The sequence below is a fragment of the Corvus hawaiiensis genome, chromosome 3 (genome assembly GCF_020740725.1).
Source record: "Corvus hawaiiensis isolate bCorHaw1 chromosome 3, bCorHaw1.pri.cur, whole genome shotgun sequence".
NCBI lineage: Eukaryota > Metazoa > Chordata > Aves > Passeriformes > Corvidae > Corvus > Corvus hawaiiensis.
The window spans coordinates 61,983,565-62,011,435 of NC_063215.1; the positions used below are offsets into that span (position 1 = coordinate 61,983,565).

Below are 27,871 nucleotides of genomic sequence, written 5' to 3' on the forward strand. Positions count from 1 at the left end.
GCCATGTTTTCTACTTTTTATTGTGCTGCTTTTCTGTAGTTGGAGCTTTAAATCCCAAATTCTTTGCTTCTGCATAAATGAGAAGAGTATTAACAGACCTTGAGGCAATTGGTGCACTTTATCCTCCTGTAAGCCAGTCACTTGAGCGTATTTATAAGAGTCTTGGCTACTGTTTTTTAAATTTCTCTGCACAGTAGGATGTTCCAGGACAAAAAAGCACAAAACCCCAAATATCATCTTATACGCTGAAGTCTGAAAAGTATTTTTCTTCCATTTCAGTAAAGCACTTCCATTCATACAAAATTCAATTACGTCAGAAGTACTGCAACTTAACGACCTGTCTCACAACATACTTTGGTTCTTGGTATGTGTTCTGGCCATTTCCCTGAAGTAAAAAGAACCTGGACTGTCTTTTCCCTTTTGTCTGCAGCTGAACGGAATAGAGAGAGATGCCCTCTCTACCGCTTTCCCTAAAGTAGGTCTTTCATATCTGCACAGATGTAGGAACATATAAGCCTTCTTTTACTGAGTCAACACCTGTAGATCAAGGAGTTAAAACTCATAAAAAAAAAAAAATCAGACTTGTGCTGTTACAGCTGATTTTGCTCTTCAGTCTGTTCAGGCTGACCAGTACTTCCAAGTAAAGTTTCTGTCATCTTCTTTTGCCTTAGTTCTTCTCTGTAGTTGAACACAAAAAGGCTTGGGTCTTCATCACACATTTTCCTGTATGCATTGCACAGGTTTCTAAACTGTGACATGGAGAGCTGAAAAGGACGCAGAGTTGGATCAACATTTGCTGTCATCATCAGCTGTTCTGTTCTTTTCAAGCGTCCATTTTCAGGAAACAAGGTCCTAAAAGATAAAAAGGGTGAAGATAAACAAATGTCAACAATTCTGACAGACAATTACATTTCCCTTAAGAGTAACGTGGAATTTACTTAATAGTAAACCTATATTAATTATGTCACTATTTTAGCTCTGGCACTCCTAATATAGCTCATTATCTGAGCAATGGAAACATATAAGGGTCCTTTTTCTGCAAATACAAATTATGACACCATAGGAAAGCACATACCTACATTATAGACTAAACACATCTATGTTCATGTTTGCTAACATTAAAAAGAGCTTTGGGTGTGGATACAAGCACAGAGCCTTCTTAGAATTAGCCTCATATTTAGAAAGTAACAACAGATTAAACTGCACAAAACAGATCAGATCCAAACCATATGACTTTCTTTCAGACTGTTTCATTCCAATGGGAAAGACAGTTATCACTTGTCATTAATACTCTCATTCTAATGTCAAAAAAAAGCCAAGAAGCAGGAACGGAGTATTTAATTGCCATTCACATTTTAATATTTAGAATGTGGGAGAATGTGGCAGGAGTCCTAGATTTTGTTTTCAGCTCTACTGCTGTTCATAGATAGGCATATCAGTACATTTACTCTAGGGCCAGATGCATTAGCACCTTTCTCTCAGAAGTTCCCCAAATTTTAATGAATAGTATGGCTTTGTGTAAGTAAGTGATAGTTTCGTTGGGTGGATAGAACACAAAGTTAAGAAGGGGTTTAAAATTACAAGTGAAAAATGAAACTTCTGGGAAACCCATTTTGAAGTATGTGCTACTTCAGGCCTTTGACAAAATGTTCCCATTAGTTCAGCATCTAGGTCAGCAAGGTTAAAATGGATCAATTTTTATTTTGACACCCCTTTCCTTTGATTCGATAGTTAAAAAAACATACCTGGAGCGAAAACTATTTTTATTACCTTTTTTTTTACAGACTGTGAACCATCTTATCAATGTCCGTGAACCACAACTCAAACTGTAATATGGACTTCATAGCTCCATCTTATATTTCACATCTCAAATCCCAGAATTCATACAAATATAAAATTATTCTATTGCCTTGTTTTTATATAGTCTGTATGACAGATAACCTTATAACAAACTTAACAGCTTTATTATACACCAAAATTTGCTATTTTTTTCAGGTCAGCTAAAGAATAAGAGGATTTTGTTTCTTAGCTGCACACTAGGGCTAAAGTATGATAAGCTGCTAGGGGAATACGTGACGTCCAAAAGTTCAGATTCCCCCTCCTTGCCTCAGAAGAATGTAAAGCAGTTATTAGCAATTTGAGATTACACAGGAGTTGGGAGGGGTTTTTTTTAAACTTTGGTAAAAATATTGTACATAACATAGATAATGCTGATCGCACATGCCTTCTGCTTACATTGTCAACTGGAACCATTCCTTCACAAAAGAAAAAAAGAAAAGAAAAAAGAAAACCACCACTACCCTGTAAGTCAAAAACAAGCCAGTCTAGAGTTTGGATACTTCATTTTCTAAACATTTCCAAATGCATACTCAAACTTTAACACAGAGAAATCTATACTCATTTTAGATCCAATGTCTGCATCCCACACGTCAATGGCATTGATGGCCTCAAGGAGAAAAACCCCAACAAACCAAAACTACGTGCAAAGTTCTTTGTTCACCTTTAAAACAGTGACAATGAAGGCTTGTAGTACAGCAAGGTGGTATCCACCCTAATTCTAGACTGCATCAGGGCCAAAACTATGCCCAGCAACATTCAGGGACCCCAGGCTTCAGGAAATGCCTCTCGTCCCAACAGCATCTCTGTCACACTTTCTACTGTGCTGCATGCTGGGGGTTGCCCATAGTAAGTCAGACATGTGGCAGTGCTGGAATTTTAACAGGATCCTTGAAGAAGAGACTTCAGGTTTCTCACATCAGATAAGCTAATAAATTCCCTCAGTAAGAGATGTGGATTTTTAAAGAGCCAGTAAGAACTCCATAAAAGGGCAAGCACAGAAACAAAAATTTGACCTTTTGACAGTATCCCCAAATAAGTCAAATTTGTTACAGATGATGTTCTTCTCACACTTCCACCAAAATCTCCTCACACTGCCATCTTTGGTTCTGGATTTTGATACTTTTGGTTTTTAACTCAATCATTCTGTAGTGTTTGTGGTTGGGCTGGGTATTTTTCATTTCTGAGACAGACAATCTATTGAAAAGATGACCACTTTATCCTAGTGATTTTAACAACTTCAACTGCACTAACAAAAATGCATAAATAATTATTTCATAATTACATTAGATATTAATCTCATCCTTTTGTGTCCAGAAACCATTCTGAAATGGAAAGATCTGATGAACTATGATGAAAAATTCAAAATGGGAAGAATAAAATCAAATGAATAGCTAACTGATTTAGTAGCTGATGCATTTACAAAAACATTACTTGGGAGTTTTTCATTGAAAATACTTACTCAATTCCACGGAAGCAGTATTTTCTTCTAAACTGAAAAACACTTCGAACCACTTTTTCTACCAGCTCAAATGGCTGCTGTATCTTTGGTTGCACCAATGGAGTAAAATGCACCACACTCACATCCACCTATATGGAAAAGAGAGATAAATTTGAGTAGACATCTTCCTCTGAGACACATTACTTCTAAGTTACCTGGCTAGACATCAGCAAACAGGCATAATACAGGAAGGCATTACAGCAGCAGGTAACCCGGCTGTGCAGTGACTAATGTCATGGTATGGAATGTAAAAATTTGCCTTAGCTTTCAGGACCCTACAGATTTTTAGTCTTAGTTATCTACATATTTCCAATTAGTTCACATGCCATTAGTACTCGGTACTTTTTACCCCCATGGCACTTTGTCCGTTTAGAGCAACTTCCATGTAATCTGTAAAGTAATTAGCACTTCTGTCTTCAGATCCTTCTACAAGACAATTCTGACATAATACAGAAATTAGACAATATTTGATATACAGGCTGAAGGGCAGCTGCAGAAAATTGGTATTATAATTAGAAATCAAACCTATTCCCTATATGTTTTCTGTTGCTCCAGGGCTTTTCTAAACTGTAAGCCAAGGAATTGCTTTTCAATGTATTAAGATTTCTAGTCTATTTAAAGGAATGGTAGGTAGAAATAAGTGCACTCAGTTTAAGTGACCACACAACTCTGTGTTTACACTGTGTTATGCAGTTCATCCAAAATTATGTTTGAATGATTCCACAGAGATAAGCTTGTATATATTCTTTTATAGTTCTCAAATCAGACTCATTCACAGAACAGTCACTTGCCCTGTGTCTGAAAAGAGAATGAAACAATACGTTCACGTTTTATGTTTTTTATATGTATGTGTATATGTCATGCAATTATAGAGACACTGTATTATATAGAAAACTTCCTGAATTCAGACTTCTGTATTAAAAATTACGAGCTGGATTTAAACTCCCCTTCTGCACAACAATATATAAAGCAGTTCATCTTCCAAACTAGGTATTAACAACAAGAAAAAGGAAAAATTTCTGTGGAGAAGCACATTGAAAATTTGTACAATGTGTACAAGTACTGGTACTGAATGATTAAAAATTTCTAAGTGCCAGATTTTAAAAAATATTTAGTCTCTTATTAAAAAGTGTCTGCTAATATGATAGGCAATCACTGAATTTTTTAAAAATATGTGACAGTCAATATTGGCACTCACAGAATATGAATTATCATCACATGTGCTAGTTCTGACAGAAATAAGAGACACAATCAGACCAAAGAACAGCTGCTGCTTGAAGCACACTCTCAATGTACCAATTGTTCATGATAACCCAGAGCACGAGAGTACTTCAAAAAAGAAAGTTTTTCCTACTGCTTCAACCAAAACTGCTCACAGCAACCTCGGATGTGGACATATTCTGACACAAAGGTACCATCTATCCATTTTGTTCTTTCCGTGGGAACAGCTCAGCTGTCAAGTAATCTATCAAGTACAAATGCTTCTACAACACAAATTACTGTATTTCAAACGAATTGTAAAATCCAAACAACGTAAGTTTTTCACGTAGACAGAACTTACAAAGCTGAGCAAACATACTGGCTAGAGAAAGGAAAGAAAACAGCAATTAATGGTGCTGATGAAAAAAAAAACCCACAGCAACTTTCCAGTGTTAGCACTACTGATCCCAAGTATATATTACTGGAGTGTTTTTTTCTAGTTGTCCACCTTCTCTGAAAGCTAGAGTTAAAAATGTGACAGAAAAACCCCCTTAAAATTATTAAAATGTGAAGCACAAGAACTTAATTAAAAATCAGGTGACAAAAAAACTTGACACATGGAAACTGCAGTGAAACACACAGAAGTTATTTCCCAAACCACATTTTTAATTTTTCAAGCATTCAGAGCTTCTGCCTTTGCCACAGGTTGCTCCTGTCAGGAAGACCACAGGGATATAGAAAAAACTTGTGTTCACACTGAGTATAAGAAAAGTTAATCTTTTTGAACAGAGCAAATACATAATTCTCATGTCCAATCAGCTCCTTGTACAGAAATACTAAGGGCACATGCATATGTTTATCTAATTTTGGTCAGGAAATAAAACAAGGTTATTGTCCATGTGGCATCACCAAGTCACCTCAATTTTGCAGAAATTTTCCTAAGTGAGAAATGAGGGCTCTTTGGGAGTTAGAGCTGCATCTTTAACAACAATTTCTGAAGGAAAAGACAACAAAATCTAGATGCAGTGTACAGCTTCAGAGCCAAACAGCTCAATTTGCAATCTCAAGGCCAGTGGGCAGTAACTTCTGCTTCTGAAACAAAACACAACACTCCTCAGTTCCATTACAGATGCTGTTTTCTTTGGACCCCAGGAAAGCTGCTTGGTTACTATAGCAACAGATACAGGGGAAAGCTTTTCATTTGTAATTGGCCACTCCTTTAAAACTATACATGCTATTTTCCCTATATCTTTTAATATGCATCAAATAGAGAGTAGAATTATGAAAGCCAATAGAGAACACAAGAGCACTTAAAATACACAAGTTGATTTCATGATAATTTTACTAGTAACACTTTTCACCCCACCAAGTATGTTAGACATATTTACAAAATAACACTCAAGTCTTACAAAATAATGAATATGAAAATTATTCAACTGATACACCCCAAACTGTCAATAGTACAGTAATTATTCACCCCTTACTGTTTTAGTATATCTGTACAATGAAGGTTTATGTTCTGGTAGGGCAGGAGGAACACAACAGAGTACAATTCAATTCACACAAGTCTGCAGCCTTGCTAACGAAATCAACACTCTAAATCAGAGTAAGCTTAAATGAGACAATTTTTACTAATTGTTGACAATGAAGGTCTCATAATGGGCAGTACGTGTACCTTGCAAAAGGGCTGTATTAAGAGCAAACCCACATAACCTTTCCTCAAGCTGTAATTTACCCATAGGGAACTGAAACCTAAGCAGAACATATTACAACTGCATTAAAACAGACTGCTTGAAAGCCTACTGAGATAGTTCTAAGCCAGCACTTTCACAATCCAAGTGTTAAGTAGCATTTTATCTATTGAATAGTTTGTCTCCTACAAACAAATGTTAGGTCTAACACCAGATATGTGCATCTCATAGCAATCTTGTTCCAATGAGAGTTTACTTCCAGCAGAAAGTAACTATGCCCCTGCACTAACAGAAATAATTTCTGTGTAAGAACAGCTCTGCAGTAACTCCATTCACACCAGGCTCACAAACAGAACCACAAGAGACCAGAAGTCAGCTACAGAACCTATGGGTATATCACTGCTGCAATGGCAAGACTCTTCTCCCAGCTTCTTGTTTTCTCACACCAACTTGTTGAGGCCACTTCTCCAATGTGCTGCATTTACCATAGAAGCCTTATTGAGTGGCTTTATTCCCTTATTCTTTTCGACAGCCTCATATAAAGGTAAAAAGTTATAGGATAACCTACGGAAGGCTAAAGCTATCAGGAACAGATAAGCAAAGCCTGCAGTTGAATAGAAGCATCCTGCTGTTCCAATTACAAATTAAAATAAATTGCACAGTTCTTTTCTAGGAAATTTAAACTCTTAGTAAGATTATCTGTGACAAAAAAAACAACAACTGACAAGCAACAAAACTCTCTGGCTCTCAGTGCAAATTAAATTATTCCCCCCCAGTCCCTAAGTCTACAGTTTCTGGATTCTCAAGATTTTACTCCATTTAATCACTGCTCACACTTTCCATCATAGAACCTGGGTATCATTATGTATTTAGGACTAAGGGCCTCCGTCTGTTTCATTCCATAATCTCTTTGCTTTCCCTTACTGAGTGTTTTTCAAACAAAACTCATTAAACAAAGTACTCCTTTATTCTCGGGTAGATGGAACTAAGAGAGAGAACAAACAGCAGTAATGCACTTGCTGTGGAGAACAGAAAAAAAACAACATTCCAAGAAATTTTGTTAATACATGCCAATGCTGTTTTATATGAGAAGGGATACTTCCATTCAAGAGAAACTGCATTTTCCAGGGTATCTACAGTGAAGAAAACATCTCAGACCTCACATCCAGCAGTAAGTCCTACACAAACAGGAATGAAACATAACTGTATTTTTAATTACAATTGTAATGCTTATACTTGAATTTATCGTGCCTTTAACTTGGTTCATCCCATTAAGTGTAATGTATGGCTACCATTTGCAGTGTTCTATGCATGTTTGTGTATACTGACATTTTAAAAAGGAAGCAGTGAAAAAGGCTGATTCAGGGTACTAATTAGCTGTTTCAGAATAGGAATGAGAATATCAATGAGTTTTTTTTGAATGAGTTTTGAGCTATCCAGACCTGTCAGTTCCTTCTGTAAAAGGAAGTTAAGCCATCTTGCCCATGGGACTGTGCAGTAAATGATATGTATTTGCCAGAACATCTCTTCCCAGCCTGAACAAACTGAAGAGATTTGGAAATAGGCAGGTCTTTGAAGTAAGATTTTAAGAATGAGTAGCTGTTAATATTCTCACCTTAACTTTAAGCATTTTTAATATATATACGCTGGACAGAATTAGCACATCCTTGAACAATTACCCGAAATAAATACAATATAAAAAGATTAGAGTATAAACAAATGATACAGAGAATAGAGAGAATTATGCTACATATTATAGAGGATAACAGTACTATAGTGGATAAATATATTAATTACTTCAGAAATACCACTGAAGACTGATAGAATACATATCGATCAAAACTTTGTTGTCTTATGTATAATGAACTGAAACAAGAGTACAATGCCACAGATATTTTGTATTCCACTTATTTCAATTTTATTGCTTACTTTTATGGCTTTTCAAAAAAAGTTCTAATGCTGAAGACCAATTTTAATATCATTGTTCATATTTAGATAGAAAGTCTGGATCATGCTTTCTAAGACAGAAGTCTGCCCTTTGTCTACCCCTGATAAAAGACAAAGCCCCACGCAAAAGGCAAGGCAGGGTACCACTTTCTATTCCTCCTCTCAGAGGTTTCAAACCCCTGTTCTACATCTGCAATCCCAATAGTCCAGCTGATGCAACAGCAACAGTTCTGTCATTCCAGCTGCACAGATGTCATACTGCCTAAAATGTTCCCATCTGTCAAATGAAACTGGACTTTTTGTAAAAGAATAGCAAGGAGCTTTTTAATGATTTTTTTAAACTGCCACTTCATGGCGACTTTGCAAATTATTTCAGACAGGTGACTGATTAAAAAAAGGCACTTCCACAAATGAGCTGTTTCATACCAGTATTAAAAACATTGTTTTAGAGACAGAAGCAGATCATACTCACTCTTATGACTTGCTAAATCTACTGCTCTAAGTCAAGGAACTGAAATCACTGAAAATAAAAAATTGGTAAGTTTTAATAAAAATTAAATAAAATATTGATTTAGAAAAGTCATATGTGACTAATGTGAAAATACTGCAAAAAGTAAATTCCATTTTATTCTCCTCCAAACCCAAGATATTTTATAACACTTATTAAAAAGATGAACAGGTAATATTTAAAAATCAGAAATAAGGGGTTACCTTTAATCATACTTTAAATAAAAGATGGTATAACAGCACCCATTGTTATAAAATAGTCAACAGGAGCTGGCTACAGCTATCAACACACTTAAACATGGTACTTGAAGAGTACAATATATTTTCTACCACAGTGTTTTCCTACCACAATGACTTCTACTCTGCAAGTTTCTAGTGTTCCATTTACAATATATATTTATCTAATAAGCCTGCGATCTGTGTGCTATTACCAAAACCGACTGCAGTAAAAAGTTTTGCTTGATGGCTTGCAATCATGTACGAAAGGGCAGCAGCTCCATTTTACAAGCAGTTCTAAAGCACTGTCCATTTGCCATCATTTCTGTTCAAGTACCTTGCATACAGCAGCTCAGCTGCTGCAGGGTCATATTCAGATATTCATTCAGATAGCTCTACTTTTAAACGCAAGCTTTTTTTGTTTGCTGATTTCTTTTCCTTTCCCCCTTGTACTTCTCCTCCCCCTCTTTCCTCCCTGTTACACAGGCGGCCACAGCTTGGCTACGAAGCTCCCAGTTACTCATTTCCAGGAGAGAAAACGCAGACAAAAGGTGACAGAAGATAACCACCATGGCATCAGCAAGCCTGCAGTTCTTTGCTTTTATTCTGGCTTTGTTTGGTGTTTTTGGAGATATCGCAGCCACCCTGCTACCACACTGGAAGGTAAATGCAGACGTTGGCTCAAATATCATAACAGCTGTAACACAGATGCAAGGACTTTGGATGGACTGCACGTGGTACAGCACTGGGATGTTCAGCTGTACCCTGAAATACTCCATTCTCTCTCTCCCTGTCTACATCCAGGCTGCACGGACCACCATGGTACTGTCCTGTATCCTATCAGCCTTTGGAATCTGCATCACTACGGTCGGAATGAAATGCACAAAATTGGGAGGGGACACTGACAGCAAAAATCATGCCTGTTTTGCTGGAGGGGTCTGCTTCATTCTTGCAGGAATCTTTGGATTAGTACCAACATGCTGGTATACAAGAGAAATTATTTCAAATTTTCTGGACCAGGCCATTCCAGAGAGTAGTAAACACGAACCAGGAGGAGCAGTTTATACAGGATTCATCTCAGCAGGGTTTCTGCTTATCGCAGGTGTGATCTTCTGCTCTTCCTGTTTCAAAAGGCAGCACGGAGCATGGACTTACCCTCCAAAGCAGCACCATTTCCCATCCACAGAGCAGGAGAGCAATGCAGGTTACAACCTGAAGGACTATGTATAAGTAGTTATTTCTATCCATTGAAGTATTTCTATCCATTCAAGGGGGGGGGGGGGGGGGGGGGGTTTGTGTGTTAAGTGTAGTTTGATTATTTTAAAGAATGTATAACATAGCACTTAACTTTTCCTGTATCTGGGTTGAAGTTATATTCATGCAAGGCATTTAATTTATAGGGGCATCCATGAAAAGGAAAAATGTAGGAAAAGACACTTGTCTGCTACAAGAGTACTTTATTCTGTAGATTTTTCAAACCCTTCTTCCTGACTTCCCAAGTAACATTTCTTGAAGAAAAAGGAACTATTTTAAAAACATAACGAACTGTACAATTGATGTATTGATGTCTTGTTACAGCAAAGATGACTAAAAACTAACTGCTTTCTGTTTAGTGAATTAGACTTTCAATAACATGTAACATTTAGAGTGTATTTACATTTTTATCTTGATTTTAATTACGATGCAAGGTAAAAAAACCCAAAAACTATTTGTCCAAGAAGCGCAATTCAAAGGTTTTTAAAAAGCAGACATATCTGCCTTTCATTTTCAATTCTAAATTGCCTTGGTAACTAGATTTTGTAAAAATAAAAAAAACCACAAAGCAAAAAATACATACACAAAAAAAATCAACCAACCAAAACAAATCCACAACAAAAGCTCAAGGCTCCAAACCTTAGCTGCACTGTATACTCTGCATATCAGGCTGAAGGATCAGCAGCACCATTCAGCTCTTGCCAAACACAGCTCTCCTGCCCCAAACTGCCACCTGCTGAGGGTTTCATTTATTATTGTTGAAGGAAAGCGTGCTGGACATTCACCAACTGCTACTAATCTATCACTACACAGTGAATGCTAGATATGAGGAGCAGTACGACAAGAGAAATGTAACCATAACTGTGAAAACACCTGCAAACTGTAACAAACAGGATAGAAACTAAATTATCTGTGTTCAAGAAACATCTGCAAACATTCTAGCTTACACTTGCTAAAAGTAGCTATGAACAGCTCAAATAACACAGCAACCACTTACTGTCTTCTACATTTCTGACCTTCTAAAAGTACCTTTTAATTCCTGTTAGTTATTCTTCTAGGGTCTGTTTCAGGCCCACTCCCAGGTATTCTATTACTATAAAATCTACTATACAACAGTGATAAAGAGACAGCTTCTTTATTTTTTTTAACTGCCTTATTTTGAATAATTACCTTAAATCCTTTAACCTTTTCTTTCACCATGCAGATTTTGTTTTGTATTGGTCATTGGCAAAGTATTCTACCTAAATACCTCTCTAAATGAGAACCAAATCAATGAATGAAAAGGGGTATGATACAGGCCTTTAAATTTAGGAATATAATGCTGGATGAGCCTTTCAATAAAATCAACTGCCATTTATTCTGCATATTTATACACAACTTTCATTTCCCATGGTACTAGTCTGAAATTTGCTAAAACACTGTGAAAGAGCCCAAACATTACATGTTTAGTGTGTTGGAAAAAAAAAAAAATCTGTTACAGCATTTGGGAAAGTGGACTGCTTTATGCACTTAATGTGTAAGGAGTCTTTATTCATAGAGAGTCTTCATTCTTCACACACAGAATAGCATTACATCTTGCTTTTATTCTACTGTTACACAGCTCTTTTGAGTTTCCTATGTTTTAATCAAGCAGCTTGTTTTGTACTATACTAATGCAACTATCAGCAGTTACTGGGTATTGCAGAGACTTCACAATGACCAAAAAGCTGGTTTCTTTTTTCCTAGACACAATGTTGTGCAGCACCATTCCATTAACCAAGAGTCTTTCACGTCTCAACACTCATAGAAATGTTGAAATAATATTCATACATCGAGCAAATGAAGTAAACAACTCCTTCTCACAAACTTGCATCTCCACCTTTAGAAAGGGGTTTGACATGACACTAAGCCATGATCACTGCCATGTATGGGAAATAAATCTGTTTGCAAAAATTATAACCAAGAGGCATTTTTACAGGAGAGGGTAAGAAAAAGGTAATAATGGCATACCATGAGCAAACCAAAATGCTCATTGGTTACATATGCTGCAAATTCTTTTTCCTGAAACTTTATAAAAAGGTACCTGTACTTCGTATAGCTATGAAACAAAAATCAAGCACTGAGCCATTTCATTCACAGTACACTGCAAGAGCTCTTCAAGTAAACAGATTCTATGAGGAACAGTAACATATAAAACCATGTCAGTCTACAGCTAAAAGAACAAGGACAAAACAGAAGATCAGTCTACAACAGGAGTTCAAAGGAAACAAAATATACAGAAAACAGGTGCCAGCTCTGGGTGAAAAAATTGTACTTTCTGCTTATGCAATATAAGCAATACTTTTTTTAACTCCAAAAAATACATTAAATAAAAATACTCCTGCCTTTAGTTGTACTGCTTTTTTTATTCAACAGAGCACCAACTGACTCTAGGACACGCTTATACTAAGATATTTGTCACAACTCTGTGTGTTATCTCACTCTTGGTCAACTATGGCCTTTTCAATACAGGAAAATGGAAATATCAGTTATAAGCTTCCCAATTCTGGGACACAGTCTGGACTAGACTTCTGACTGTACTAGCTCTACTAGTACTCAAATTGTACCCACCACTGAGAAATCACCACCATAAAACTGGAATTTTAGCCTTACTTAAAATTATTTCACACGCTTGACAGTGAGATGGCATCCTGAAATTATTTTCCATTCAGCTAGGAAACAGGGAAAAAAACCCTAGGCCAAAACCTCAAAGCAAAAAATAGGATTTCTTAAGCATTGTCATTTTTTTTCACAACAGATTGCTGTCACAACTAGTAATTGAACATGTTTGAACAGTTACTTGCTCAAAAACTACTAACAGAATTTTAAATTATCACCAAAATATGCCCATATAGAGGCCTTAATATTCATAGAGATAAACAAGAAAATAACCTTCCACAGGTTCTCAAGAGATATGCCAGAAAAGTAAAAAGGACCAAGAGGGAGATTCTGATAAATGGGAAGGGAGATGTATTGAGGAGCTGAACCAACCAGTTTAAGAGGGACTTTCAGAAGCTGCAAGTTCATTTCTGAAACAGAACAGCAGTTTGATAGGACAAGGGATAATGGTTTTAAACTCCAAGGGGATTGATTTATATTTGATATAAAGAAGAAGTTTTTTACAATGAGGCTGGTAAAACACTAACAGAGAGATGGTGGATGGTCCATCCCTGGAAACGTTCAAGATCAGACTGGACAGAGCTCTGAGCAAGCTGATCTAGCTGAAGATGTTCCTGCTCATTGCATGGAAATGGCACTAGATGATCTTCCTGCTAACCCAAATATTTCTGCGATCCTATGATTTGCACACGCATTCAGGGACACAGACCTTACTTAAAGTCAGGCACAAATTTTTACAAAAAAGTACAAACCAAAATAAAAAGTCTTCTTGTCCAAAATACTGATTAACTTTTTCATTTTTTATTCCTGTAATCATAATGGCTATTAATAAAAATCAGGGGCAGTAGATAAGAGGACAACAAAGATTGTTCTCTACTCACTCAAGAACATATAAGAGGAAGCAAAGATTGTTACTTTTTTAAACAATCAGTGGGATATAGGTGACAAAGTGCTGTAGCAAATAGGAGGGAATAAAATATGCTAAAGATGGCTGGGGAAAAACATACAGATTATAGACATGGTAAAATTAGAGATGTTTGACAAAGGTGACAAATGAAAAGCTTTTCTTATCACAGTCTTTTAAAAGACCCATCAAGTTCTTAAGGCACAATTCCCAAACTGTTTATAAATGCAAACTGTAAAATAGCAGGCTTTCCAAAAATACTCCAATCCTAGCAGACTATCCTGCCATTAAATCCTAATCTCCCTCTCCAGAACACCCAAAGAAGTATGCTGAACTTGCAGATAGGTTTGAAGGTCAAAGCCAAGTTCTCAGGAACACAAAAAAGAAAAAGCACTTTCTTAGAGTAAGCATGCTTCATTTACAGGAATTTCACATCACTCTACTTTGTAATATGGAGATGTTCAAATAGAGCAGACACCGACATTCCTTAGTCAAAATAAAATATGTTGCTTGATTGACAAATTAACAAAACCCACAAATATATACAGGAAAACCCACAAATAAATACAGGAAAACCTACCTCTGGCTTTGGAACAAAGGCTTGACCTGGAATTATGAAACAGTTTTTCACAGTGCAGAGATGCTGAGCCATGATGGACAGTCTGCTACGTTGGTTACTTCCTGGATTAGCTGTAAGTCTCTATGGGAAAATCAAAACATGCACATCAATCATATTGAATTGACAAAGTGATCACTTAAAGCTTGGTTTTCAGTATAATCAAATTTAAAAAAACATCAGCAGTTAATCATTAAAAACTCATATCAAATTGTATGCCCAGTTCATCTAAAATTTTCTTCTCCAATATAGCAGCACTTCATACCATTTCATTTCATACCATGCTGATTTACAACCTCAATCCTGCAATCAAATGCACATGAAAAGGAACTCCTAGAAATTCTGCAGAACTAAATGAGTGTCAAAAGAATTTTGTAGGGATACAAGAGAAAACTAAAACTATTCTGACTGCAGGATTCAAAACAAACCTAACACCAGCTGACAGTACTCTCACAATCCTTTCCTTCCACTGTTTCTGTATAAAATATTACCACTTTTTTTCTTCTTCAAGATGAAACAAAGCTCCATAAACCCAAGATCAGCTAGAAACCAAAAGCTCTTCATAATTAACTGCTCTACACTTACAATATTTGCAAGGAAGCTGGATCTACTTTACATAAAATTAGAATGCCTACCAGTGAGAGCATTTAATACTTAAAACTCAATTTAAGTATTCTCTGATTTTCTCAAGAATTTTTTACAAAATACTAGCCTGGATAGAGGTTTCCTACACTTTTGTGACCTGGCAAGAAACACACTTTATTGTGTTTTGCTTGCACAAACAAAATTTAAACATATAAAGCATCTTGTAAAACAAGTCTCAAATTATAGAACTCATTTCACTAACTTACGCAAAACCAGAATTTTGATGCTTCCTGTTCGTATTTACCACTGCTTCAATAAAAAATAAAAATTAACCCCCAATTTGCATATCTGGTAATATTTCTACACCATGTAGCTTCATATGAAAAGCCTATTCATGAAATGCTGACATGCTTATTAAACCTATCCCTGAAAAATAAAAGCTAAACCTGTTGCCAAAGTTTCACATTTTTTCAAACAACTCTTTCAAAAGGCAGTTCTGCATGGAGCAAATAAATACTTTCCAACGACTTTTTGGAAAGAATGCTCAGTGACTCTTTTTGCCTACACCAGCATTTAAAGCTACCTTCATTGTTGTTTCAGAGGAAATTATTATTCTCTGAAAAAACCCAGACTGCAAAGTCTAACAATGCAATCAGACACGCACTTCCTTCACCACTGCAGTAAAAATGAAACTGACCTAATGGCAACACTAGGAGCAACACTTCCAATGCCAATTCAAACAAACCTATCTTTACTTCTCCCAGAAACCATCTAGCAAGTCTCAGTCAGTAAGTTCCTGCTTCTCAGTTACAGAAGGGATAACTTAACATCTGGATAATACCATCTTAAACCACTTCAACTACAGCAGCAGGAACATACCTGTGTATGGCACCCCATACAGACCAGCCAGTCAAACCCCCTGCCATGGGCATGGACATCTGCAGCTAGGTCAGGTTGCTCAGAGACCTGCCCTGTCTGATCTTGAAGGTTTCCAGGGATGGGCATCCACCAAGTCTCTTGGCAACCTGCTGCAGTGTTTCACCACCCTCACTGTAAAAAATTTCTTCCTTATACCTAAATCTACCCTCTTTTGGTTTAAAACCATTACTCCTTGCTCTGTAGCAACAGGCCCTGCTAGAGGATCGATTTTAGAGTAAGTGGGCTGGAAGAACCTGGCCTAGGTGACAGATTTGAGATGAAGCACTGAGGAATTTGGGACAAGGCAAAAGTTCTTACCCACAAAGTGAGTAACAATTTAAAAATTTAGACTACAGAGAAAAAAAATTATCTGTTTGACACACAAAAGTGCTATTTTTACTGCTGTGGATATTTGGCCTTATCATCCTTAACAGGCCTCAGATTCAGCATATAAAATAACTGCTGGTTCTCATCAGCTTTAAGCACTTTACTTAAATCGTATCAGAACAGAGTGGGCTGCCAGTAGTAGATGCGTAGTGACCTAACTCACACCAACATTGCTGTGCTACGAAACAGAAAACCAGGAAAATACAACCAGCAAGAAAGGCAAATGTATTTACTTCCCTATTATATTGGCAAAATGAAGTCTGACCATAAAGAAGAGAGCACATTGCTTCACTTTCTTACTGTTCACATCAAGTTATCCTAACTAATTATAAAGCACATCACTCCATTCCAAGACACATCTTATGTTTTTGCTGGGCTTATAACATACACACAGACTTTCTTTGATATTTAGACTCTTAGCTTAGAAATACCCAGGGACGACGCCAGATTTTTGAGTATAAGACATTTCCCTATCAAGACCATAAATTCAGAGATACAGAAAATATCAGCAGCAACTCACTATTATCTGCATTACACTGTTCTCTCTTTCCCAATACTTAATAAGCCTGTATACACCTATTTACAATGGTTACCTTAAGCAACTCCAGAGGGTCAGGAGAAAAGACACAGAGCCTAAGTACTGTTCTTTCACCTAATCATAAAACAAAATAGTACCTTCAAAACAATTTCTTTTCATGGTATCAAATCAATAATGGAAATGCAAACCAGAAACCATGAACAATTTTGTCTTTAGAGGAAGACCTGTGTTTAAATTGTGTTGAACAAGAATCAAGAGATCTCAGAATGCAAACTCAGCAACTAACACTGATTCATTGCATGACTGTAAACAACACATTCCATTTCCTAGTGTTTCTAACTTAGCAGTGTTTTAAGTAGAAGAAGTGAAGTGTGCATGGTATTTTGCACCTAATTGAGCTATGCTGGGTGCAGAAGAACTATAATCTGCATGTCACCAATGATGTGTGCAGCTGGGTACAGCTACAGAAAGCCCAGAGTGCTCCCATACAGTGATAGGAGAATTTTTTCACTGCTGTAACATAACTATGTATCTTACCCACCATCACTCTGCCTTTCACATCACAGTCCATTAGCCATATTTTGCAACAAGGCCTAATCTCACATGGCATGAAGACCTTCTGGGAAACAGATGTGGATTCTTTAATGCCTGAAACCAAATGAGCCCAGAACTGAACTAAGAAATCTGGTTTATTTCATACCAAATGTTTGTCCCTGGTGTTCTCTAGAGCCACATACTGGAAATACTTCTTCAATCTTGATTGCAAGGCTAGAGCAATGACAGCACAATATGGTTTTCTTTGACCCAAAAGACAACAGCAGACATTCCACTTGCATATATACTTACTACTAATTTTCACAGAAAAGAAAAAAAAAATCAGAATTTTCCTATTCGAATTTTTACTTTGAAGGCTTAAAATTAAAACAACATACACATTGAAGCTGCACAAAGAAAACACAGTATTTACAAACAGTGGAGCCATAAGATGGAAATTCCATTTTCAGGCTGATGTGCAACTCCTTTTTTTGTTTATAAAAGCAAGTGAGATGCTTGTAAAAAAGCCAGACTGCTTCCATAACTGCAAAACAAAAAGCCTTCCATTCTCTATGTTGTTACACGTTTCATGCAATGGCAACAGAAATAAACTCTTAAGTCTGAAAGCACCATGGAGTAAGCCAACTGAGTATCAACTGATCTGGCATTACCACTACTACACTGCAGATCAGTTTGGCCTTCTTTAAGAAACTATTAATATAAAGTAAAATATCAATTTGCTCTTGGACTTGTGACAGAAGTCAATTAAGATCTTCTACACACACAAGAATGGCAGCAATACATTAATAATTCTGGTATCAACTCTCATTCAAGAAAGCCAATGCCAGTTTCCACGGTCTCAACAAACACCCCCTGTGTTTTAAGTGTTTAATCACAACTGGAAATAATGCTAACCTTCCATTTTTTCTTATTTCAAGGAAGGTGTTTCTTAAAAAAATTATTTTTAATAAAGAGGATAAAGAAAATAAATATAAGTGTATTTCTTGAGATGAATGAAAGCTAAGGAGAAACAAGACTGATGGCATGTTGCACAAATGACTGTGAGAGAATAAACATATTTAAAAACCGAAGAGTGCTGTGCAATCTATTCATGTTAAAGAAATCAGACTTCAGAAAAGGATAGAGTACCTCAAGGAAATATAACCCTCCATAAGATGTTTTAAAAAATTACGTACTTGTCAAAGGATCAGAGTAGAAAATTAACTCATCAAAATTCATAATTTATAGCCACACAAACTAAAAATTGACCCAACCCTTTCCTCTCTTTTCAAAGCCAGCTAAGACTGGGTTTGTAGTTTTGAATAAAAGATTGCGTATAAACAATTTTTTGTTCAATTTAGCATCTGTACAATTTTTGGAAAAATGCTAAAATTTTACCTCCCCAACTTCCTTTTGAAAAGTCAGTGTCATCTGTGTCCTGCCGTAAGTAAAAGGTCCATCCCTTTTCGAAACGCTCTCAAGCCATTTGATGATTAGAGGAGTTGAAACACTGAAGGGCAGATTTCCAATGATATGTATATCTGGTGGTTCTGTTAACATTAAGAAGAAGAAAAACAACTGTCAAGAAGTTTTATCCAAGATTTTGTGAAGAAATAAAACACAATAAAAATACAGGCCTATCAGCCTAGACTTAAAATATGAGAACAGTTTTTATCATGCCACACCAAAATGATGCCTGTCCATTTATACTCACCTTACACTGTGCTACTATTCTCAGTATTTATTAGGAAAAAAGTGGTTAGGTTTCGTTCCCATTTACATTTGAATAAATCAATAGCTTTCAGATGATTTTCAGCTGATGAGTAAATTCCAGCTGAGCTACTCTAGAAGGGCAAAACTACAACAGTGTTCCTGTAATGTCAAACTACGACTATTAGGTACAGAGTAAATAGTCATACACATACTTCTGTCCAACACATCCTCCCAGGGGCATTTAACTGAGTCCTAACAACCCTCAGAACAACCACCTAAGTCACACTGGACCAAGTTCTCCTTCTGTATAGAGACCTCTGAAATCAAAAGGTATTAAAGTACAAGACTTAGCCATAAGAAGTGATGCCTGGTTTTCAGTTATGGATCATATCAGTATCTGTGTGTGTGTTGTACAACACAACACAGGGATTTCACAGGGAGCAGGGACCCTTATGTCTAGGCAGAAGTGAAACAGAAATGGACAAAACCCAAAAGCCAGTGTGCTGTTTCTTAGATACTACAATATTTAATAACATGAATAAGCGATGACAATATCAAATTCAAGCTGTTTTTCTGGCACACTTTACCTATTATGCACTTTTTAGGCTGTGATATTTCTAGTCTGTGATATTACACATTTATCAGAGATTGTGGTTTTTGAAACCCATCAGCCTTTCAGATTTTCATATGGCAATAACACAGAAGAAATGTATCTTACCTCTAACTGGTCAGCTCAAAACCCAATAGTGACTATCTTCAAGAAAGGTAAATTTTTAAAACTGCATTACACTGTCACAAATACATTTGTTCATAGTTTGTTCTGTGAAGCACTTACCTTTTGCAGTGAGAAAAATACAATATACAATTTTTCAAGGTAAACATGATATGCCATGGTCTTTTATGTCCTAAGTCAGAAAGAGGCACTGCAAACAGTGACTTTACCTTAAATTAATAAATCTGGAAAAGGGGACTGGGAGGTCATCTCTGATTTATCTAATACTATTACATATTTTAAAAGGTTGCAATAGGAAATAGCATCCTATTGCAACCTCAGACTTTAAAAAAAAAAAAAGGCAAAAACCCACAATACTGATTAGATTCTATTTTTGCCAAAGATATCCAGCTGAAAGCAAAGCAATGCGAAACCTAAATTTTTGAGGGCAAGTTTTACAAAAGTTTCAAAGCAAGTTACAGAAATTTCTTCAGAGGAACAACAACAGTGGTGATTTCTGACTTCTTCAAAAAGAGGAAGAAGCCAAGAAGTACACCATTTGGCCTCCTTTTATGCTGTCCAGGAGTCCTATTTGTACAGTCAAGAAACTCTAAGGTTAATAACTGCAAAGCTCCTCACTGTTAACTAAGGTCAATGTCACACAAATTCCACTGTTTTGTCTTAGAAAAGGAAGACAGTTCTTTGTTTCCTTCTGGGGGAAAAAAAAAAAAAAAGAAAAAGTTCTCCCTTTATCTTCAACATGTACCAGAAGAGAGTAACACTTGCACTGAATGAGCTTCAATTTTATCACTACTTAAGACTAACTCAGAAGCACTAAAAAATGAAATAAATCAAGTGCAAATACTAACCATCCTCCCAGTCCTTTTTTAAGTGCTTTGGAAAAGCTTTCTCCATCTTATAGGTCAGGATATCTCCATGAACGATGCGCACTTTGCCTGGAGCTGCTTCAGATAGCATCTGTTTGTAAGCAAGCAAGCAGAATCCACAGTGAGTGTTAACCAAACTGATTTCCAGTTTCAGCCACAGCAGGAATGAAACCATTGCTATATATTTACCTTCAATATACAACAAAGCACAGTAGGAATTAAAACTGAGAACACTATTAGTAAGTATTTACTTTCAAAAAGCAAACACTAGAAATAGGTTAATGTATGATTCTGTAAACACTTAACTATTCACAGATGTAGAATTCTTAATAGAGAGTTCGAACTTGAAAAGGCTGGTAAGAGTCTCTTCAACAACAACAATTAACAAGCCCCAGGTCACTAGCAGGACCTCACCTGATTTAATAGTAGTGCAAGCAAGGTTTTGAAAAGGTTTTTAGATCAATTACCTATGGAAACGAGGGCTCATGTTGTTTATTCTGTTTCCCCCACAGCTTTATGGCCTATTATCCAATTTCAGCCATATGTGATACGAGGCTGTAGAAATATTAATTTTTGCTTTTACATGAAAAATGTGGAAGAGATTCTCTTAATATTCCCTGTAGTAGTCTACACTTGTACCCTTAAAAAACAAGGAATCCACTGAAAAGAGGGAGTGAGTACCTAGCAGTAGGGAAGATCTCACTAATTTCTATCCTTCTAGACATTACAAAATCATCTCCGTTGTCAGCTTCTGCAGCCCAACTGCACAGCTTATCTAGTATTTAATAAAGGCTGATATGGAAATTCAGCACTGGTTATAACCAGTTTGGCAGACAATTCTTTTATTTCTGGTGTCAGTTCCCATTATGAAACTTAGTTAAGCTTTTTTAGTGTCGTACTAATCTTTTCTCCTATGCTATGAAATTATGCACAAACAGCACAATTCAAAAGCAGTGGTAACATTTTCAAAGGTGAAAACATTTGGGGATATTTATTGATCCTATAAGAGAATAAGGAGAAATGGCTTAAAGAACAATTTTGCTTTTGCATAGAAATCCAAATCCATTAACAGTTAAGTGCCAGTGGCTAATTGCACAAATAAACTGCTCACCATTGTTAATCCCATCTTCAATCTGAATGATGTTTAGATGCTCAGGGGCACAAACAACTTTCACCATTCTCTGAGCCAAAGGAAAATACTGCTTTCTCATACTGCTCACAAAATGTTGTCATGAAATTTTTTGAGTAAAAGTTTGGGGTTTTTTATTATCAAAATAGCGAAATTTTATGTAGAGCAATAAAAGCTTAACAAAAACCTAAGTGTTCCTGCATGTTTTAAGTGCAATTATTTCCAAACAGAAAAAATAAAACTAACCTCAACTCCAAACCACTTAATGGACTTTTCAGCATTACACTAGCAATTATATGACATACAAAATCTGCCATGGTTTGTCAAATCTTTCTTTGAAGCTGTTATAAATACTCTAACAGGATGAAAGAAAATGTTAGATCAATAAAGTAAGAAAATAGTGTCGTTTGTTAATAACAGTTTTCTTATCAAGAGGAGTTGCTGAGGGGTTGCTGAGTAATACACTCTACATAATTGAGAATTGCATTTAATTTGTGACCACAAAATCATAGCCTTGTATTTATAATTTGAAATAAAGACTTGGAAACCCAGTGAAGCTTTTTCCATTTGAAGGGAAAATGTGTTCAGCTAACACAGCTCCAGGAGCTGGATGTCAGCCAAGAGTGTTCCATCATACAGATACTCTCATTCTTCACACACAACCAAAAGGGCACAAAGGAAGCATAAGGGGCATAGTTTAAAGCATGAAATGGTGTTCCTGGAATAATTTTATATTCAATACATTCTCTCGCTCCCTTTCTCTCCTCATCAGTCCTTCCAGCCTAAAAACTATTAGGGCATATGGCATAGGGAGGTTGTGATTCTTAAAGACTGAGGAGAACTGGCAGACTCTCAGCTTGTGTAAACTTTAACTCTGTACATATACGTTCTTCACTGTATTTCAGTTTTGCAGTAAAAACTCAAAAACTTCAGTTTTGTGAGAGACCACAGCTTGAAAAACAGTTAATGAAAAATACTGTATGCTTTACAGCAGCAATTTTAAAAGTATCTAACAGACATAATTTTAAGTAATAGACCCCAATTGTTATTTTAATCTCTGACATTTTCCCTTATTCAAATCTCAACCCTTTTATGAGCATGAGTTTTGATAGTTTGTTTGGAAAACCAGAAAAAGTATTACAACCCACATTATCAGAAATGAAAGATACACTGTTACGTATCTTCTCATTTGTATAGGAAAAAAGCAATACCACATTTAATACTAATGGATGCAACATATTTCTTGCTCATTCACATCCACTATTACTGAGTTATACCACCTCTATGTTCACTAACCTCATTCAGACATTCACTTCTACTGTGAGGAGACTGGCAGTTAAAAATAATGACTAACATTATGTCACTTGAACAGTAAAGATAATTACACACCAAAAGCTCATTCTAGATGCCAAAAAGTATACTTTTATTCAGATAAATCTGTTGCAGTAGATGCTTTTGGAAGATCAGAAAAAACATCCAAGTATTTAAAAAGCTCTCTTTACTAAAACAAGTGTAATTTAATCTCAAATTTTGTCCAGTCTCAAACCAGTTCTTAAAATCTAAAGCAAAAATGCTGATTTCCCCCACTCAAGTGAAAACATGAAAGTTTCACATTTCATACAATGAAGATGGCATATTATATGTTATTAATGGCTAAGCCTACAGACATAATTACATGCACATTCAACTTTAAGCATATGACCATGTTCATTCATACCTTACATTTTTTTTATCATATAAAGAGATGGTGGCAGTTCTCAAGTGAACTACCTATTCATTTTTGCTGCTGATTTACTGAAAAAGACACAGTGCAATTTAAGGAAAGCCCTTTCAATTGCTCTGAGATGGCAGAGACATAAGAACACAGTCAAATTTTAAGATTTTTGGACTCTGTTTTTCTTGTTGGATTTATACAGCCAAACTCCATAAACATCCAGCAACACAAGTAGATAGCATTTGAAAATGCCACAATGACTCGTGAACTTATACCAACTTTAAAAGAAACAAAGAAAAGCTTAAGAGTGTTTTTTTGAAAATGTAAAATAGATGCTTGCTTTATTCTTCTCTATCTGAATGTTAACCCACATTGAACTCTATTAACTGGAGATACACCTTTTCAATTTAATAAAGCATAATTACTAGGATTAAAATGAAAGATAAGACCATATAAAAGGACATTGCATTCTGCCTTCAAGTTATGATTTCACCATCATGGTGAAATACACCTGAAATATCTCAGTCTTAAAAACAAACCCTGACAAGCCTTGGCAGTAATTCCATTGCAGGATCAGGTCCCTAGAGGGTCTATGAGAAAGCAGGAACAATGAGTTGCGATACTGTGTATCTTTATCTGCAAGCAAATTACAGCTCTGGTTTCTGCCACAGAACCAACTTATTGTCAGCGCCAAGATCCCAACAACACACTTGGAATCTCTCTAAGTTCTCAAAATGTTCTTATTCAGTGCTGTGGTTACATGTACACAAATTTTTCTCCAGTTGGTACCTGCAATCCTGGAATAAATCGAGCATCTTTTTCAATTAAAAGGAGTTGTTCAACACCAGCACTGAGAATGGATCTGGTAATTCCTCCTGGCCCAGGGCCCACTTCACAAACATGGGCATTTTTCAGCTCGCCAGCCTGTTTCACGATCTTGTCTGCAAGACACAAAGAACATACTAAGCCTTTATTTTCCAGGAGAGCCAGCTCACTAAGACAACCTCATTGTTTACTGTTACACAAGCACAAGCATCTCAGAACATCTCAGAACAGACATAAACAGTGACACATCCCAGTGAAATCCTCACACCCGCTAGACTGCACAGAATTCAGATTTGTTTCATACTACAAGATATACTGAGCTATTTGAAAAAAACCTAATTTTAGTTTTATGTCTTTGGTATTTATTGTGCTCATTACAGAAACAAATAAAAAGAGAGTATCACTCCTCATCTGTACACTAGTAGTACTACTGGGCCGCAAGCAAGCACTTGTGTTCGACACCCTAAGGTCTCACTACTTGTCCTTATAAAGGTATTTCACTACAGTACGTGTATTTCAAAGCAATTTAAGAAGTAAGGATGATACAGTGAAGCGCTATCAAGATTCTATTATGTACAGAGCAATTTTATGAGGGAGAAACTGGACTAAATGAAGAGCTGGAACACCGGCAACTGGTAGCTCTAGAAAACAAGGCAGTTGAAAGAGCGAGGAAGGAATACCCGTATATAAGTTAAACCATACATTAGAAAGTAATATAGACATGAAAGAAGACAGATTAGGGACTAGAAAATGTAGCTAATGAAACAAAGGGATCCTTCGGAAGCATGGAGAGAAGATACTGATAGAAATTATGCTGCTCACTCCATGATCTCTTATGTATGCAATAAAAATAAAAAACATCCAAAATACCTGTCGACTTGTAAAGTTTTACAAAAGGCATGCAGACATTTTTATTCTGGGGTAAGCGTCTGGTTGTTCAGAAAGTGGAACTGAGTTTCATGTTCTGAATCTTTATCAGCCTGAATCTTCAAGCATAACCAAATCATTAGCTACATGAAGCTGTACTGCACTTGTTAATGCAAAAGTCAGCCAGCGAGGACACCCACCCCTGACTAACAGAACAGTGCCAGCTTTGTCACCCACTGCTGACATGAAGCTGGAAAAAACTGAATTGTTCAGAACAATGCAACTGGTTCAAAAAAGCTACAGCCCTTCTGATAAACTGAGACAAATGACTCTCGTAACTACAGCACATAGCAAATTCTAAACTGCTCAACGTATTAAATACTTCATATGACACAGAGTAATTTGAAAAAAATGCTAATTTTTAAGTCCAATTTATAAACCAAAATAGTATCCAAATGGTAAAAGTACTACTTTGGTTTAGATTTTTGCATTTTAGTCAACCCATATTTTATATAGGAATATAGTTTCTATCCAAAAAATTGCCCTTCAATTTATAAAGAAACCTATTTTTGAGGAGTAAGTAAGAGCAATTTGTCAAACCTAAAACTACTTTTAAAAGAGACCTTTATTATAAAGGTTTACCACTGAGCTGCCATTTTATAGTCTGACAAATGCTATTATGCAAATGTCATCTCCTTAGCTATACTCTGGATTTTGACAAAACTGGGATACGTGTTCTATATTAGCTAAAAATGTTATAATAAAATATTTAACCTGTCAATCGCAAATCCAGTAGAAAGTTCTGGGAAAGTTGTTTCAGTGCTTTAAGGTGAAAGAGTTTAATAATTTCTCCAACAGTTGGCAGGGGAGGCAGACGGAAAGCTGCCACCTTTCCTGGCGCAGCCATAAGACAAAACTCTCAGTCCTTCCTCCTAGAGAGACACCGAAAAGATGATTCTAATTAAGTATAAAAAATTATACAATAAGTTATAATTAATATTGAAAACGTTACTAAGCTTACAAACCAAGACGTGATTTACAAATCATTAGAGGACTATAGGAAGACTAAACTCCATGCATCGCAATTCTGACTTCAGGATGCAGTGCTTATGCTCGGCACGAATTCGGGGCATTTGGGCAAGTCTCATTTTGCAGCTCTGCCAAAGCCTCAGGTAAGCCCTCTCACAATTACTCAATGTCAACCTTCCATTACTTTAGAAAAGAATCAGTAATGAGGATGACTTCACGGCACCACGTAAAGGCAGAATGTATTTAATTACCGCGGCCCTAAGAAAAGCTGGGAGAGTTCCACCCTCAGCCTGCCCGCACCCCTCCCCGCGCTTGTTCGCGGCGGCGTCCCCGAGTGCGCAGGCGCACACGCCGCAGCGCAGCGGGGGCAGTCCCAGCGCAGCGGCCGGGCGGGGCATCGCGGGGCGCCGCCGCCCGCACCGGGCTGGGCCAGACCGGGGGCGCCCCGCCGCCGCACGCGCTTTCTCTCCGCGCCTCTCCCAGCGGAAAGGGGCCCTCGGAGCGGAGCCCGGGCAGCGCGGCGCCTCCTTACGGGCAGCAGCGGGCGCCAACCCGGAAGAGAAAGGGGCGCTGCGCTGCGCATGCGGCTGTCCCGGCGCCTTACCTGGCTGTGCGCGGGGGAGGCGATGACCGCGCCACCGCCCGGGTGCGCATGCGCGATGGGCCCCGGGGCGGGGCCGGGCGGCGTGGGAGCTTCCCGGCCCCTCCCAGCGATAGTCGGGGGCCTGTGCCCGCTCGGGCTTTTCTGCGCCCACTGCATAAACCTTTCAGAAAGCTTTCCCTTCCCTGTTCCTCACGTGGCTGCCAGGGAGCAGGGAATCAATCAGTTTGGGCAAGACCTTTGTCATCATCGATGCCAACCTGTGACTGAACACCGCCATGTCAGTTACACCATGGCACTCAGTACTACCACGTCTAGTCTTTTCCTTAAAATCTCTCCAGGGACGGTGACTCCACCATCTCCCTGGTCAGCCCATTCCAATGTCTAATCATCCTTTTTGTGAAAAAATTCGTCCTAATGTTCAACCTCTTCTGGCACAGCTATGACTTACAACTAACGGGAAGCCCCATTGGAGTAACAGTGAGAGGGCTTACCTTGCATTGCGCTGCTGGCAGGGTCAGCCATGAGATAGCACTGCTGTGGGTGTGCCAGTGTGGTACCTGGCAAGGGTGATTCTGGGCAATAAAAACCCAAACCTGTTGACGTTCGTCATCGTGCATTAAAGTGTAGTTTATCCATTTCTGTGGCAGCACAGTTTGTCTGATACCCCTGTATACGGGGGTAGCCTGTCACCTGCAGGCTTCAGTAACAGGCATAAGGAAGGCTGTGGAAGGTATGCTTGCCAAAAGACATGGGAGTTGAATGGAAATACATGTCCACAGATTTGCACATCAGTCTGGAATGGGATTGGTCTTCTATATTTACAATGGAGCTTTATTTTGTTTTGTTTTCTGATTTAAGTGAGCCATAGATAGGATATTTTTCATCTAGTCTGGATACTGCACACATCTGTGTGCTCATTTCTGTGATCAGAACCTGTAGTTCATCTTTTTCTCTGTTTTTGCATATCTGAACTTTACAATTGGAGTTACACAACACACATCTTGATCAGACTAGGAAATTAGCAGTGAAGAAGCAGATTCAATAATAGTAATCATATGAGTAATTACATTATATAAGTGCATATGCTTACATATATTTGCAGGTATATTTATATCTATGG

The 27,871-nt window shown here is 37.3% G+C and overlaps 2 protein-coding genes across 4 annotated transcripts; one reads left to right on the forward strand and one right to left on the reverse strand.

Annotated features, from left to right (window-relative positions):
• Positions 1-2: 2 nt before the first annotated feature.
• Positions 3-26,809, reverse strand: TFB1M (transcription factor B1, mitochondrial). 3 transcript variants are annotated; one of them, XM_048297288.1, is made up of 8 exons: positions 26,752-26,809; positions 25,893-26,050; positions 24,216-24,367; positions 20,566-20,674; positions 18,670-18,821; positions 14,274-14,393; positions 3,299-3,426; positions 3-852 (listed from the first exon to the last, which is right to left on the reverse strand). In XM_048297288.1, exons 2-8 carry the CDS (start codon positions 26,023-26,025, stop codon positions 591-593), a joined length of 1,056 nt encoding a protein of 351 aa, XP_048153245.1. In that variant the 5' UTR covers positions 26,026-26,050; positions 26,752-26,809; the 3' UTR covers positions 3-590. The 3 variants fall into 3 exon arrangements, with proteins under 3 accessions (XP_048153245.1, XP_048153248.1, XP_048153246.1); XM_048297291.1 differs by lacking the exon at positions 26,752-26,809 and adding an exon at positions 26,680-26,704; XM_048297289.1 differs by lacking the exon at positions 26,752-26,809 and adding an exon at positions 26,399-26,503.
• CLDN20 (claudin 20) lies at positions 7,030-12,520 on the forward strand. The gene is made up of 2 exons (XM_048297292.1): positions 7,030-7,399; positions 9,385-12,520. The coding sequence occupies exon 2, from the start codon at positions 9,469-9,471 to the stop codon at positions 10,126-10,128; it is 660 nt and encodes a 219-aa protein (XP_048153249.1). The 5' UTR covers positions 7,030-7,399; positions 9,385-9,468; the 3' UTR covers positions 10,129-12,520.
• Positions 26,810-27,871: the final 1,062 nt, after the last annotated feature.